Here is a 16585-nt window from a genome sequence, read left to right on the forward strand (position 1 = left end):
TGGAGTTCGGAAGGGCAGGGCTTCTAGCACCATCTTTCAAATGGGGAAACAGGCACGGAAGGAGGAAAGGACTTGGCCAACATCACTGGAGAGTTACTGGCAGAGCTGGGACAAGAACTCAAGAGTCTTGACTCGCTGCTCTAACCCCATCCCAGAGCTGGGAACAGAATCCAGGAGTCCTGGCTCCCATCCGCCCTGCTCTAACCCACTAGATCCCCATTCCTCTTCCAGGGCTAGGGATGGAACCAAGGAGTCCTGACTCCCAGCCCCCCTGTTCCAACCTGCTGACCCAGCTCCCAGCCCGCCATGGGGTGGAGTCCATCTTAGACTGGGGCCACACCATTCATAGAATCATAGAACTGGAAGGGACCTCGAGAAGTCTCTAGTCCAGTCCCCTGCACTCATGGCAGGACTAAGTATTATCTAGACCATCCCTGACAGGTGTTTGCCTCACCTGCTCTTAAAAATCTCCAATGATGGAGATTCCACAACCTCCCTGGGCAATTTATTCCAGTGCTTAACCACCCTGACAGGTAGGAAGTTTTTCCTAATGTCCAACTTAAACTGCCCTTGCTGCAATTTAAGCCCATTGCTTCTTATCCTAGCCTCAGAGGTTAACGAGAACAATTTACCTCCCTCCTCCTTGTAACAAACTTTTATGTACTTGAAAACTGTTCTCATGTCCCCTCTCAGTCTTCTCTTCTCCAGACTAAACAAACCCAACTTTTTCAATCTTCCCTCATAGGCCATGTTTTCTAGACCTTTAATCACTTTTGTTGCTCTTGTCTGGACTTTCTCCAGTTTGTCCACATCTTTCCTGAAATGTGGCACCCAGAACTGGACACAATACTCCAGTTGAGGCCTAATCAGCATGGAGTAGAGCGGAAGAATTACTTTGTGTGTCTTGCTTACAACACTCCTGCTGATACAGCCCAGAATGATGTTTGCTTTTTTTGCAACACCATTACACTGTTGACTCATATTTAGCTTGTGATCCACTATGACCCCCAGATCCCTTTCCGCAGTGCTCCTTCCTAGGCAGTCATTTCCCATGTTGTATGTGTGCAACTGATTGTTCCTTCCTAAGTGGAGTACTTTGTATTTGCCCTTATTGAATTTCATCCTATTTACTTCAGACCATTTCTCCAGTTTGTCCAGATCATTTTGAATTTTAATCCTATCCTCCAAAGCACTTGCAACCCCTCCCAGCTTGGTATTGTTCACAAACTTGCTATGTCATTATCTAAATCATTGATGAAAATATTGAACAGAACCAGACCCTGAACTGATCCCTGCAGGACCCCACTCGTTATGCCCTTCCACCATGACTCTGAACCACTGATAACTACTCTCTGGGAACGGTTTTCCAACCAGTTAGGCACCCACCTTATAGTAACTCCATCTAGGTTGCATTTCCCTGGTTTGTTTATGAGAAGGTCATGCGAGACAGTATCAAAAGCCTTTCTAAAGTCAAGATATACCACGTCTACTGCTTCCCTCCTATCCACAAGGCTTGTTCCCCTGTCAAAGAAAGCTACCAGGTTGGTTTGACACGATTTGTTCTTGACAAATCCATGCTGGCTGTTATTTATCACCTTATTAACTTCTTGGTGTTTGCAAATTGATAGGTTAATTATTTGCTCCATTATCTTTCCGGGTACAGAAGTTAAGCTGACTGGTCGGTAATTCCCCAGGTTGTCCTTATTCCCCTTTTTATAGATGGGCACTAGATTTGCCCTTTTCCAGTCCTCTGGAATCTCTCAAAGACTTCTCAAAGATCATCGCTAATGGCTCAGATATCTTCTCAGCCAGCTCCTTGAGTACTCTCGGATGCATTTCATCAGGCCCTGGTGATTTGAAGACAGCTAACTTGTCTAAGTAATTTTTGACTTGTTCTTTCCCTATTTTAGCCTCTGATCCTACCTCAGTCTCACTGGCATTCGCTATATTAGATGTCCAATCACCACCAACCTTCTTGGTGAAAACGGAACAAAGAAGTCATTTGCACCTCTGCCATTTCCACATGTTCTGTTATTATTGTTCACACTGACTCCTGCAGGGAGGGGCACACCTGGGCGGCATGGTGGCGCCCTCCCACGGCAGCCACCAGGACTGTGCCAGACAGCACCGGAGAGTGCAGGAGTCGTGTGGCGAACAGGCGGGGGTGGTGTAGTGACCTCCATGCTGAGGCCCTCAGCGCCAGCCTGTGACGAAGTGGGACTGTTCTTAATGTTTCCTCTGAACAGTGTGGGGGTGCCTCAGTTTCCCCTAGGCAGTTCTTAAGTATCTAGGGGTGGGGTAAGGGTGTATGATCGTTGCAGAGCCCTAGAGGGCAGGTGTGTGCAGGGGTCTGGACACAGAGAATGGCCGACACCCTGTTTCCTGGCAACTGATGGCCTGGGCCCCTCCCCCCTGCAAGGTGAGAGCTAAAGGGTTGGAGAACAAAGGAATCAGGTGCCCTCCTGGCCCGGGAAAGGGACAAAGCCCAGAGGAGGAGGGGCTGGAGGGAGTTTCAGTTTGGGCCTGCTGGGGAGTGGAGTGAAGGGCAGACGTGTTGTCTGGCTCACTGCCCCCCAAAATGGACCCAGCTGAGGGGTCCTGTTCTCTGCACCTACAAGCTCTGTGTTAGACCATGTTCCTGTCGTCTAATAAACCTTCTGTTTTACTGGCTGGCTGAGAGTCCCGTCTGACTGCGGAGTTGGGGGGCAGGACCCTCTGGCTCCCCCAGGACCCCGCCTGGGCGGACTGGCTGTGGGAAGCGCAGGGAGGGGCAGAGGAGGCTGAATGCTCCGAGGTCAGAGCCAGGAAGGTGGAGCCGGGGGAGCTGTGTGTCCTGCAGACAGGCTGCTCCCCGAGAGGAGACTGTCCCAGAGTCCTGCCTGGCTTCATGGGGAGCAGTTCCAGAGCATCGCCCGGGGACCCTGTGACCCAGCCCCAGTCTGTGCCGGGGTCAGTACAACCCCACCATGGGCACCTGCGAGGGCTCGGATCCATCTGCTGCTCCTGCTCCACACACACCACCATCCCCGGGGCAGGGACCCAGTTCTCACTCCCTGCCCCTCCTCTCCCCTTGGGCCACTGGCCACTAGCCGCGCCCTGGGCTCTGGCCCTTCACAACCTGTTCTCAGAGCCCAACCACAGTGCAAGCGTGTGTGGGCCCCCAGAGCAGGACAGGTGGCTCCTGTCCTGCCTGGAGGGGTGCGCGCACCGATGGACAGCAATCAGACTAATGCCAGCCCACTTGGGTGGTGGAAAAGTGACCCTGTCAAGCTACCTGGACAGCTCGCCCGGACGAGATTCCAAGGCTGGCTGGTGAAGGTCCTGGTGTCGACGTGATAGACTTGGACTTGGTACCACGCGGCATTTTTAATACCCCCCTCGAACGATATCAAACGAACGTGGCTCATATTCAATGGATTAGAAGCCGGCGAACTGCTAGGTCTCAGCATGGAAGCGTAAATAGGAAATAGTCACGGGGCGGGTCTGTTTCCAGTGAGGTCCCACAGCGGTCCGTTCTTGGCCCGATGCTAGTTAACCTTTTTGTCAGTGACCTGGAAGAAAATATAAACTCATCAGAGATAAATTGTGCAAATGACACAAAGGTTGGGGCAATGATATATAACGCCGAGGGCAGGCCACTGATACAGAGTGAAACTGGGCTCAAGCAAACAATGTGCGTTTGAATGTGACTAAGTGTAAGTGCAGGAACAAAGCGTGTCGGCTGCACTCGCAGGAGGCGGGGGGCTCTGTGCTGGGCAGCAGGGACTCAGAAAAGGACTTAGGGATCGTGGTGGAAAATCAGTGCGATGCGGTGGCCAGAAGATCTAATGGGCTCCTGGGATCCAGAACCAGGGGAATCGCGAGCAGGAGCAGAGAGGTGATTTTCCCTCGGTACGCGGCACTGGTGCGACTGCTGCCAGAATCCTGGATGTTGATGAATTGCAGAGAGTTCAGAGAGGAGCCACGTGAATGATGACAGGATTAGAAAACCTCCCGTACAGTCAGGGCCCTACCAAATTCACAGTCCATTTTGGCCAATTTCATGGCCATAGGATTTTAAAAATCGTAAATTTCATGATTTCAGCTATTTAAATCTGAAATGTCACAGTGCTGTAATTGTAGGGTCCTGACCCAAAAAGGAGCCGTGGGAGGGTCACAAGGTTATTGTGTGTGGGGGGGTGGGCAGTACGGCCACCCTTCCTTCTGGGCTGCGGCTGGCGGCCCTGCTGCCTTCAGAGCCAGGCGGCTGGAGCGCGGCAGCTGCTGGCCGGGAGCCCAGGGCTGAAGGCAGAGCCCCGCCAGCCGCAGCCCAGAAGGAAGCAGGGCCGTCCTTACCCCTACGCAAAGTAGGCAGCTGCGTAGGGCACCAGGAAATTTGGGGCACCACATTTCCTGGTGCCCTAAGCAGCTGCGTGCTGCTCCAGCCCCTGCCCCGCCTCTTCCCCATGGCCCCGCCCTGCTACACCCCGCCCCTTCCCCACCTCAGCCCCGCCTCTTCCCACCCTGCTCCGCCCCAGCCGCGCCCCCACTCCCCATAGCTCTGCAGCAGGGCCGGGCTTGCACTCACCGGCGGCGGGAAGTGCAGCGACCCGGCCCCCGCCGCGCCACCGGTGAGTGCTGGGGGGTGGTTCCCCCTGTCCCTCAAGCCAGCCCCCCGCCCACGGAGGCCTGGGCCCCTCCTGCCCGCGAGGGGGCTGTGTACGGCCCCAGAATACCTAGGGACGGCCCTGGAAGTAAGGATGGCATGGCATGGGATTGGAATCGGTACCCTTTGCAAACAAGCCATGTACACTGTACTGCTCGCTGACTGAAAGCAAAGGCCTTATCAGACTCTGCTGTGTGCCCAGATCATCCTCATCCCCAAGACAAGCAAAGGGCAGCCCCCTCTGTGACCACGGGAGAGAAGGCAATGCTCAGAGCGTGTGTTTTCCGTCCCTTGCACAGAGGACCAGCTGGCGAACAGGGCTCCTGAGCGGCTGCTTGAGCCTTTCCTCTCACAGCCCAGCGAGCAGGACGGGTGCCCGCGGTGCCGAATGACAGAACTCTCATTCAGAGGCCCGCAGAGCTGGCGTTGCTTTCCTGCGGGCAGCGTGGGGGGACGCTCTGCTCCCTGTGCGTGTCCCGGCTCCGTCCCTCCAGGTGCCAGGCAACGTTACAGGGCTACCCGGAGTCCCACGTCCCAGACACACGAGCTATGGAGGCAGAGTCCAGCAGGTGGAGCTGCTGGTGCAAGTCTCGCTCAATGCGCCAGCCGGCTGAGTGGTTATTACTGCATAGGTGTATTCCAGTAGCACTCAGAGGGCCCCCCAGATCAGGGACGGGCAGTGGTTAGTGGGGTGCACCCCTGGCACCAGGTCTCTGCCCTGAGCAGACTGCAGTCTAAGACGGTCGGTAGCTCTCAACTTTCACACTCCAACAGTGGGTCAGCCTCACCGATGGGGCAGCAGGCATGAGTGAGGATCAGACACGGCATGCTGGTGGGAGACATGTGGGCCACGCTCCCAAGGGGTTGGCTTAGCACTGGGGTTAACGATTAACAGTCCCAGGCCAGAAGGGAGCCCCGTGATCATAGAAGCTGGCCTCCTAGAGCAGATCTGTTAGGAAAACCTCCAGTCATGATTTTAAAATTGCCAGCGATGGAGAATCCACCATGAGCCCCTGTAAATTGTTCCAGTGGTTAGTTACTCGCACTGTTCAAAATGTACGTCTGATTGCCAGTCTGAATGGGGTTCTACCTCTCTGCTGGACTGAAGAACCCATTCTCCCACATTTGTTCCCTGTGTAGGCACTTGCTGACCGTAACCTAATCGCCCCGGAACCTTCCCTTTGTTATGCTAAATAGCCTGAGCTCCAGCAGTCTCTCACCGTCAGGTAGCTTTTCTCATCGGTTCATCAGTCTCATGACTCTTCTGTGAACCCTCCCCAGTGCGTCAACAGCCTTCTGAACTGCGGGAACCAGAGCTGGCCCCAGCCCCAAGTACAGAGGGGAAAGCTCCAGCTCGAGATTGCCTTGGTCCTGCAGCCCAGGCTCTGCATGAGCTCTTTGGGCCACTGGGTGCTCATGTTCAGCTGATTCTCTGCCTCTCAAAGGCCTGCCCTTGTGTGGGTGCCAATCAGGGGCTAGAAGCACTAGCCCTCTGCCTTGCTCTGGCCTTTCACGCACAGCGAGCACTGTTAAACCGGCTCAGTCCTGCAGCCCCACAAGGCAGGCTACAGACCCCTTCATTCATGCACTGATCCCCTTGCCGGTGCAGCTCTGAGCGAGGCTGCTGCCGGCCAGACCGCCGTACGAGCATGCCTTCCCGGGCCTCACGGCTAGTTTCCAGGGAGGCCCCCTGTGACAGAATCACAGGTCTGATGCTCTGGAACTGCTCGGTGTGAAGCCAGCCAGGACTCTGGGTAGTGTGGCTCCCCTCAGGGCACTCTGTCCAGGACAAAAACCCTCCTTGGCTACAGCCTTCCCAGTCTGACCTTGGAGCATTCAGCATCCTTCCCCTTGGTGGGGAAGCCAGAGGGCCCTGCGCCCCAACTCCGCAGTCAGACGTGACTCTCAGCCAGCGTTGTAAAGCAGAAGGTTTTATGGGTCAACAGGAACACAGCGTCGCACAAAGCTTGTTAGCTCAGAAGTCAGTGACTTGCAGCAAAGTCCATCTTGGGGGGACCCCAGGCCAGACGCCCTGGACTCCCTGCTCCGAGTCCCAAACAGGAGACTGCCCAACTTCCAGTGACCCGACTTCAGACACCCCCGTTGCCCCTCCTCCTGGTCTTTGTCTCACTTCCCTAACAAAAAGAAAAGGAGGACTTGTGGCACCTTAGAGACTAACCAATTTATTTGAGCATAAGCTTTCCTGAGCTACAGCTCACTTCATCGGATGCATACTGTAACAAAGTGTCACCTGGTCACACCCCCTCCTCTGTCTCAGGTTACAAAGGGCATCGGCCATCGCCTACATGCAGGCAGCTAGAGCCTTGTCACCTGCCCCCGAGGGTCTCAGCAAAAGTCACACACCCTTATCCCCACTGCCTAGGCACTGGTGCAGTACACAGGGAAACTGAGGCACCCACAGCATTTATGCAAAACAGTAAGACTCACATACGACGTAACAAGGGGAACCCCTCACTTTGTCACACCAGCTGAGCCCTACTGGCACTCAGCCAGGCCCTCCTGCAGCTCCCCAGGCTGTGTGGGGTCACGGCCACCTTTCCAGAGCGCAGACACCCACACTGAGCACTGCCAACCCCCAACCTTCCCAAATCATGGCTCAGAGCCCGGAAATGAGACTGGCCCAAAATCACGAGCTTTCAAACAAACGGATAGCATCCTTTGGGCTAACCTCCTCTCCTCCCCAATGCCTGGGTGACAATGGCATTGGGGCTGGCTTCCCAAAAGTATCGGGAGTGAGGCAGTTGTGGCCTGTTTCACGGGGGATCTCGCCAGGGACTGGCCCGAGGTCAGGCCCCGTTGGGCCAGGCGCTGTGCAAACACTGGCTCGGAGGGGGTGAGGCTGCAATGCAGGAGCTGGATATGACGCACCAAACTCTTCTCAGCCAGGGGCCACCGAACTTCCGCCAGCTGGGAGCAGCCTTTAGCCCTTGCTGCACTGGGCAGGCTTCACACTGGTGCCCTCCTGGGGAAGGTACCACCCCGCGCCGGCCGGTGCCCAGCTCTGACGTCACACCGTGGAGAACGAGGCTGCTGCCGAAAAGAACATCGGATGGAATCAATGTTCTGACCCTGTGGAGCTGTCCCAGGTGGGGTCCCCTATTCTCTTGCCACACTTGTTTACGCTGAGGTGAAAGACGTGCGGCTGGCCCGGGCTCACAGGCTTGGGCTGCAGGGCTATATAATTGCAGGGTAGTCGTTGGGGCTCAGGCTGGAGCTCAGGCTCCAGGGCCCCCCAAGGGGGGACAGTCTGAGAAGCCAGGCTCCAGCCCGAGCCCCAACACCTACACGGCAATTGTATAGCCCTGCAGCCCAAGCCCCACAAGCCCGAGCCAGCTGCAGATATTGCATGGCTGTGTAGATGTACATGTAACATCCTGCACCCTTCCTCATGGGCTCTAACTGTCACGGGGCCCCCGGGCCATGCTCTGGAACTGCTCCCCACGAAGCCGGGCAGGACTCTGGGGAAGTCTCTCTGGGAGCAGCCTGTCTGCAGGACACACAGCTCCCCCGGCTTCCACCTTCCTGGCTCTGACCTCGGAGCATTCGGCCTCCTCTGCCCCTCCGTGCGCTTCCCCCAGCGAGTCCACCCAGGCGGGGTCCTGGGGAAGCCAGAGGGTCCTGCCCCCCAACTCCGCAGTCAGACGGGACTCTCAGCCAGCCGGGGAAACAGAAGGTTTATTAGACGACAGGAACATGGTCTAGAACAGAGCTTGTAGGTGCAGAGAACAGGACCCCTCAGCCGGGTCCATTTTGGGGGGCAGTGAGCCAGACAACCACGTCTGCACTTCACTCCATGTCCCCAGCCAGCCCCAAACTGAAACTCCCTCCAGCCCCACCTCCTCTGGGCTTTGCCCCTTTCCCGGGCCAGGAGGTCACCTGACTCCTTTGTTCTCCAACCCTTTAGCTCTCACCTTGCAGGGGGAAGGGCCCAGGCCATCAGCTGCCGGGAGACAGAGTGTCGGCCATTTATGTACCCTGGCCCTTTGCTCTGCAACAATTACACCCCCTTATCCCACCACCTAGAGACTTAAGAACTGCCTAGGGGAAACTGAGGCACCCCCACAGTATTCAGAGGAAACATTAAGAACAGTCCCGCTTCCTCACACTAACACTCTCAGTCTGTTCCACCCTGTTCTGAGAGTAACCGAATACAAAGCGTACAAGTCCAACAATAAAACAAATCTTAGCGGGCACCCAAATCCTCTGCTAAACACGATGTCTGCGCAATAAAATCATCTCCACACTAAGGGTGGGTCTGCGCTGGCAGAGTGACAGCGCCGCTCAGAGCGCGCTGACGGGACTCCGCTGTGGTGTGTTCACACTGGCAGCTGCCTCACAATAGCCTGTTCACACTTCCGGGCGGTGCTCTCTGGGCAGCTGTCCCACAGAGCAGCTCTGCCGCTTCTGCCGCTAAGCCTTGTGGGAAGGCGGAGGGGGTCGCCGGGCACCCTGCGTCCTGTCCCATTGCCCCGTGATGCATCGCGTCGCATCCCAGCAATCCCTGGGCCTCCGTCCGCATTTGGCGCCATCTTTCAACGGCCTGTGTGCTGCGGGCTCTGCCTCTGCAGGCTGCGGGAACGGATCCCGCACTGCTGAGCAATCTGCTGCCCGCTCTCACGAACACATCTGTGACTTGACTTGAACTGGGACCGTATAGAACATGGTTGCAACCAAGGTCCCCTAGTGGCACTAAATCTTGTATAAAGGGGGTCAAATAAGGTGTCTCAGACAAGGTGATGGTTGGCTGGTTAGGATGATGCTGTCTGTGTGTGGGTATCATTTTTATAGTTAAAGTTATGAATATTGGCTCTGCCCTGTCTGTATTTCAAACTTGTGCTCTGCTTCTAGGGGACACCCCAGACACGTTGGGGTCAGCTCTGCCTAGCCTGCTGGATGGCCCGTTAAGGACCATCAGCGACACAACTGACCCATGGAGAGAAGGCAGACACGCCTGGGGACTCGGCCAGGCGTGCAGGGACCTGCCGAGGGACAGAACTCTGAGGTGTTTCCAGGCCACGGGATGGGCAGCTTGTCCTTGGGACACAGAAAGCAGAGACCACACGGCAAGAGACTTTCAAAAGCTGCTGCAGCTCCTCCAGCTGGTCTTCAGTCCTGCTTCTGACCTCCGGAGGGACTTGGCCACCCTGAAGCTTTGACCCAAGGACTGAAAGACCCATCCCAGCTGGGGATGTTCTCCAGAGACTGGATTTGAACCTGCCGTTTATTCCATCCCTGCTGCAAGCCTGACCCAAGAACTTTGCCGTCACTGGACGTCATTGATTCCATTGAACCCGTTCTAGCTCTCGTCTCTGTCCTTTCCGTTTATGAACAAACCTTTAGATTTTAGACTCCAAGGGATTGGCAGCAGCGTGATTGGTGGGTAAGATCTGATTTGTGTATTGACCGGGGTCTGGGGCTTGGTCCTTTGGGATCGAGGGAACTGTTTTTCTTTTACTGGGGTATTGGTTTCCATAACCATCTGTCCCCATAACGAGTGGCCCTGGTGGGGATACTGGGAAACTGGAGCGTCTAAGGGAATTGCTCGTGTGACTTGGGGTTAGCCAGTGGGGTGAGACCAAAGTCTGCTCTGTTTGGCTGGTTTGGTTTGCCTTGGTGGGCACAGAAACCCCAGCCTGGGGCTGTAACTGCCCTGCTTTGAGCAGTTTGTCCTGAATTGGCACCTCTCCGTTGGGTCCTGTCAGAACCAGCCTCATTACAACATCACGAGTGGCAGTGGAGTTATTCCTTAAACTACAAAGGCAAGAGGAGTTTGACATTGCTCTCGCCATGTGTACTAGCTACGACAGGAGATTGCTTGTGGCAGTCACGGAGGAACGCTGCTTTTGGGCTCGGGAAACAAGCACTGCGTGGTGGCATCACATCGTGATGCACGTCTGGGATGACGAGCAGTGGCTGCAGAACCTTCGCATGAGGAAAGCCACATTCATGGGACTGCGTGAGGAGCTCGCCCCAGCCCTGTGGTGCAAGGACACGAGATTGAGAGCTGCCCGGCCATTGGAGAAGCACGTGGCGATTGCACTGTGGAAGCTGGCGACTCCCGACTGCTACCAATCGGTTGCTAACCAGTTCGGAGTGGGAAAGTCGACAATTGGACTCTCTGTGTTGACAGAAGTGTGCAGGGCCATTAATCGCATCCTGCTCTGAAAGACTGTGACTCTGGGCAACGTGCGTGACACTGTGGATGACTTTGCACAAATGGGCTTCCCTGACTGTGGAGGGGTGATAGGTGGCATGCATATTCCAATTCTGGCACCAGACCACCTAGCCACCAAGTACATTAATTGCAAGGGGTATTTCTCTGTGGTTCTCCAGGTGCTTTTGGATCATTGTGGGCGTTTCATTAACATTAACGCAGGCTGGACCAGAAAGGTGCAGGATGCACGCATCTTTCGGAACACCGGCCTGTTCAGGAAGCTGCAAGCTGGGACTTTCTTCCTGGACCAGAAGATCAGCGTAGGGGAAGTCGAAATGCCCACTGTGATCCTGAGAGACCCTGCCTACCCCTTAATGCCATGGCTTATGAAGCCATACAGGGGCACCTTGACAGCAGCAAGGAGCAGTTCAACAACAGGCTGAGCAAGTGCAGAATGACTGTGGAGTGTGCTTTTGGCTGTTTAAAGGCCTGCTGGTGCTGCCTATATGGGAGGCTGGACCTGGCCAATGACAATATTCCTACAATTATAGCCGCATGCTGTACGCTCCATAATATTTGTGAAGGGAAGGGTGAAAGCTTCACTCAGGGCTGGACCGCAGAGGCTCAGGGCTTGGAGGCTGAATTTGAACAGCCAGAAGACAGGGCTATTAGAGGGGCGCAGTGCTGGGCCATAAGGATCAGCGCTGCAATTGCGCAGTTTCTGAGCACTCAGTGGCGTGGCCGTGTGCTCACCTCGGGAGTTAGAGCGCAGAACACTGCTTTACTGCCCAGAAACCTGCCAGTGCAGACAGGGCCTCACTCTTCACCTCCACGGGTCAGTAGCTGGGTTTGAACTCCTGGCCTTCAGTGCCACAGCAGAGAGCTCGTCCAGTGCATGAGTAATGGGTGAGAGAAAGCATGCGATATCCTGTGTGGCCCAGCCCACACCAGATACAGCCCACACCAGTGGCTTACACATGTGTTTGCAAGTCAGCAGTGGGACACTGAGGGCAGGGCTACGCTTGCAGATGTAGAGTTAAAGCAACCTTCGGAGAGCGCAGTAGGGAAAGCGCTGCAGTCTGTCCACACTGACAGCTGCAAACGCACAGGCGTGGCCACATTGGTGGCACTTGCAGCAGCATTGGGAGTCGTGCATTATGGGCAGCTATCCCAGCATGCAATTGACTGCAACGTGCTTTTCAAATGTGGGGGGGAGGTGGGGTGGAGTGGAGTGTGTTGTGTGTAGGTGGGGGGAGAGAGAGTGGGTTTCTGGGGGGCTGAGAACATGTCAGCATGCTGTCTGGTAAGTTCAGACAGCAGCAGACGCCCCCATCCCTCTCTCTCTCACACACAGCATTCCACACGAATGGTTGCTTTGTCTCGGTGCTGGCTGTCAGAAACGGAGCTTTCAAAGGGCATATCCGCTCTCCTAGGCGAGTTCAAAACAATGAGAACAGTGGTTTAGGGGATTATGGGACGTTTCCGGAGGCTGATCGCAGTGCAGTAATGTTCACACTGACACCTGGGCGTTTCAGCCACTATGCAGCAAGTGTTAATCTTCTCGCCGAGGTGGAGTACCAGGCGCGCTCTACGTGCCTTGCCAGTGTGGACGGGGAGTGAGCTAGGGCACCCGGGGCTGCTTTAATGTGCTCTAACTCGCAAGTGTAGCCAAGCCCTGGGTAGCAGGATTCTGTTCCCGGTGCTGGGACCAGATTGTGGTGGTTACAGACAACAGAGTGAAATGTTAACAACCCCCTGGTTTGGGCCATCTGTGAGACTGAGACTCCCAGCTGGAAGAGTGAGAGTCTCCGCAGCGCTCTTAGCGTCCAAGCCATAGCAGACCCCACCTCCAATTGTGGTTTAGCTGCTAACGGGTGATTTACAGAAGCTCCTGCTTTGCGATCTGCCACACAGTCTGACAGACTGTATAGCGAAGTGGAGGAGACGTGGCTCCGGTAAGCTGGAGCCCTGGGCTCTGTGCCCAGCTCTGGCTGAGGTGACCTGGCACGAGTTGTCTTATCTGTGACACTGATGAATGACGGGGAGCCACTTCGCCACGAATAGTCCCTGGAAACGTGCTAAATACTTCTGCTAAACAAGGGTTGCACCGGGCGTTACTGGTAACAGGCTGAGGCCAGGTCTACACTACAGACCCCCGTTGGTGTAACGATGTCACTCAGGGGTGTGAAAAATCCGCACAGTTACACCGACCAGCCCCCTCCCCCATGCAGACGGCTTGACATCGGCGGCAGAGCATCCCCAGGGACACGGCTCCCGCCTCGCGCCCAGGTGGCTGGCCGCACCGGTGGGAGAAGCTGTCCCCATTGGCGTAGGGGCATCTTCCCGGCAGCAGTGCAGCTGCCCAGGGCGGGGGTTTAAGTGTACACAAGCGAGTTGTATGGGCCCGTGGTGCCCGGGCTCCAGCAAATTCAAGGCTGGGTCTCTCCGCAGCCCCCTCCACCAAGCGTCTCCTCCCCTGGGCGTCCCTGCCCGCCCCGGGCAGCTGCCCCTGCAGCTCCACCCTGCGCTCCTCGCCGGGGACAGGCTCAGGTGGCGGCTGCCCCTGCAGAGGGAGGCGGGGAGGAGGCGCAGGGCAGACCCCCACCCCGGCAGGCGACTTGTGGCTGGACCTCCTGAGCAGCAGCCTGGGGGGGCTTGGATGAGTGTCGTGCCGGGGGGGGGCAGGATGGGGGTCCCTCTCCCTGTCCCCCTCCCTCAGAGCTTGCTGCTGCTGGTGGGAGAGGGCTGGGGGGAGTCCCCCTCTCTGTACCCCCCACCCCAGCCCCGGGGCAGTCTGCCTGCTGCACCCCAAACTCCTCATCCCCGGCCCAGCCCCACACCCCCTCTCACACTCCCACCCCCTGTTCCAGCCCTGAGCCTGCACCCAGCACCCAAACCCCCTCCCAGAGCGAGAGGCAGGTGTGTGTGTGTGTGGGGGGCAGGATGGGATGGGGGACTTGGACCTGTTCTGGGCACCACCAAAAATTATACAAACCTGCTGCCCCTGCTCACAGGAAGTTTCCCACAGTGGACGCAGAGCTCTGTGTGGCTCAACAGCTCGTCGCTCTTGCCCACGGAAGTTGGTCCAATAAAAGACATTCCCTCCCCCACCTTGTGTGTCTAATATCCTGGGACTGACATGGCCACAGCAACTCTGCAGAGTTCCCCCAAGGTCTGCGACCTTGGCTGTGAAGGGCACAAAAATAGCCTCATGGGATCATAGGACTGGAAGGGACCTCGAGAGATCTCTAGTCCAGTCCCCTGCACTCATGGCAGGACTAAGTATTATCTAGACCATCCCTGACAGGTGTTTGTCTCACTTGCTCTTAAAAATCTCCAATGATGGAGATTCTACAACCTCCCTGGGCAATTTATTCCAGTGCTTAACCACCCTGACAGGTAGGAAGTTTTTCCTAATGTCCAACCTAAACCGCCCTTCCTGCAATTTAAGCCCATTGCTTCTTGTCCTAGCCTCAGAGGTTAACGAGAACAATTTACCTCCCTCCTCCTTGTAAAAAACTTTTATGTACTTGTTTCAGAGTAACAGCCGTGTTAGTCTGTATTCGCAAAAAGAAAAGGAGTACTGTGGCACCTTAGAGACTAACCAATTTATTTGAGCATAAGCTACAGCTCACTTCATCGGATGCATACGATGAAGCGAGCTGTAGCTCACAAAAGCTTATGCTCAAATAAATTGGTTAGTCTCTAAGGTGCCACAAGTCCTCCTTTTCTTTTTATGTACTTGAAAACTGTTATCACGTCCCCTCTGTCTTCTCTTCTCCAGACTAAACAAACCAAATTTTTTTATCCTTCCCTCATAGGTCATGTTTTCTAGACCTTTAATCATTTTTGTTGCTCTTGTCTGGACTTTCTGCAATTTGTCCACATCTTTCCTGAAATGTGGTGCCCAGCACTGGACACAATACTCCAGCTAAGGCATAATCACTGCAGAGTAGAGTTGTCATAAATATAAAGGGAAGGGTAAACACCTTTAAAATCCCTCCTGGCCAGAGGCCAGAAAGAAACAGCCAAATGCCGTTCAGTGGACCGAAGAGTGTCAGAAGGCCTTTAACCAGCTTAAAGCGACAGTCATGTCTGACCCTGTGCTAAGGGCCCCAGACTTTGACAAACCATTCCTAGTAATCACAGATGCGTCCGAGCGTGGTGTGGGAGCAGTTTTAATGCAGGAAGGACTGGATCAAGAATTCCACCCTGTCGTGTTTCTCAGCAAGAAGCTGTCTGAGAGGGAAAGCAACTGGTCAGTCAGTGAAAAAGAATGTTACGCCATTGTCTACGCTCTGGAAAAGCTACGCCCATATGTTTGGGGACGGCGTTTCCACCTGCAAACCGACCATGCTGTGCTTCATACCGCCACGGGACATAACAAAAATCTTATTCGGTGGAGTTTAGCTCTCCAAGATTTTGATTTCAACATCCAACACATCTCAGGAGCATCTAACAAAGTGGCTGATGCACTCTCCCGTGAAATTTTCCCAGAATCAACTGGTTAAAATCATCCTTGAGATGTGGAAAATATTGTTAGTCTTTATGTACTTGGTAGTATATTTAGAGGTGCAAGTGTCTTATTAACTCTGTTTTCTCCTAGAGCTCCAGGAAGAAATTCCAGCCAGCGTTTCACCCTAGCTGTGATTTGGGGGGCGTGTCATAAATATAAAAGGAAGGGTAAACACCTTTAAAATCCAGAGGATTTTAAACCTGGCCAGAGGAAAAACCCTTTCACCTGTAAAGGGTTAAGAAGCTAGGATAACCTCGCTGGCACCTGACCAAAATGACCAATGAGGAGACAAGAGACTTTAAAAGCTGGAGGGGGCGAGAAACAAAGGTTCTCTCTGTCTGTGTGATGTTTTGCCAGGAACAGAAAAGGAATGGAGTCTTAGAACTTAGTAAGTAATCTAGTTAGATATGCGTTAGATTCTGTTTTGTTTAAATGGCTAAGAAAATAAGCTGTGCTGAATGGAAGGTATATTCCTGGTTTTGTGTCTTTTTGTAACTTAAGGTTTTGGCTAGAGGGACTCTCTATGTTTTGAATCTAATTACCCTGGAAGGTATTTACCAGCCTGATTTTACAGAGGTGATTCTTTTACTTTTTCTTCAATTAAAATTCTTCTTTTAAGAACCTGATTGCTTTTTTCATTGTTCTTAAGATCCAAGGTTTTGGGTCTGTGTTCACCTATGCAAATTGGTGAGAATCATAGAATATCTGGGTTGGAAGGGACCTCAGGAGGTCATTGAGTCCAACCCCCTGCTCAAAGCAGGACCAATCCCCAATTTTTGCCCCAGATCCCTAAATGGCCCCCTCAAGGATTGAACTCATAACCCTGGGTTTAGCAGGCCAATGCTCAAACCACTGAGCTATCCCACACCCCCCCGGGGTGATTTTTATCAAAGATTTTTATCAAGCCTTCCCCAGGAAAGGGGGTGTAAGGTTTGGGGAGGATTTTGGGGGGGAAAGACATTTCCAAGCGGGCTCTTTCCCTGTTAGATGCTTGGTGGTCGCAGCAATAAAGTCCAAAGGCAAAAGGTAAAATAGTTTGTACCTTGGGGAAGTTTTAACCTAAGCTGGTAAAAATAAACTTAGGGGGTTTTCATGCAGGTCCCCACATCTGTACCCTAGAGTTCAGAATGGGGAAGGAACCTTGACAAGAGTGGAAGAATTACTTCTCGTGTCTTGCTTACAATACTCCTGCTAATACATCCCAGAATGATGTTTGCTTTTTTTGCAACAGCGTTACACTGTTGACTCA

At 54.2% G+C, this 16585-nt stretch overlaps 1 protein-coding gene across 1 annotated transcript in view; it reads right to left on the bottom strand.

Moving 5' to 3' along the window:
- Nucleotides 1-3517: 3517 nt before the first annotated feature.
- IHO1 (interactor of HORMAD1 1) overlaps nucleotides 3518-16585 on the bottom strand; it is a 76349-nt gene continuing 63281 nt past the window's right edge. Inside the window, exon 10 of the mRNA XM_074957282.1 lies at nucleotides 3518-3551. Coding sequence (XP_074813383.1) covers nucleotides 3544-3551 — 8 coding nt within the window. The 3' untranslated portion in view covers nucleotides 3518-3543. The remainder of the gene's footprint in view (nucleotides 3552-16585) is intronic.

The sequence above is a fragment of the Natator depressus genome, chromosome 7 (genome assembly GCF_965152275.1).
Source record: "Natator depressus isolate rNatDep1 chromosome 7, rNatDep2.hap1, whole genome shotgun sequence".
Classification (NCBI taxonomy): Eukaryota; Metazoa; Chordata; order Testudines; family Cheloniidae; genus Natator; species Natator depressus.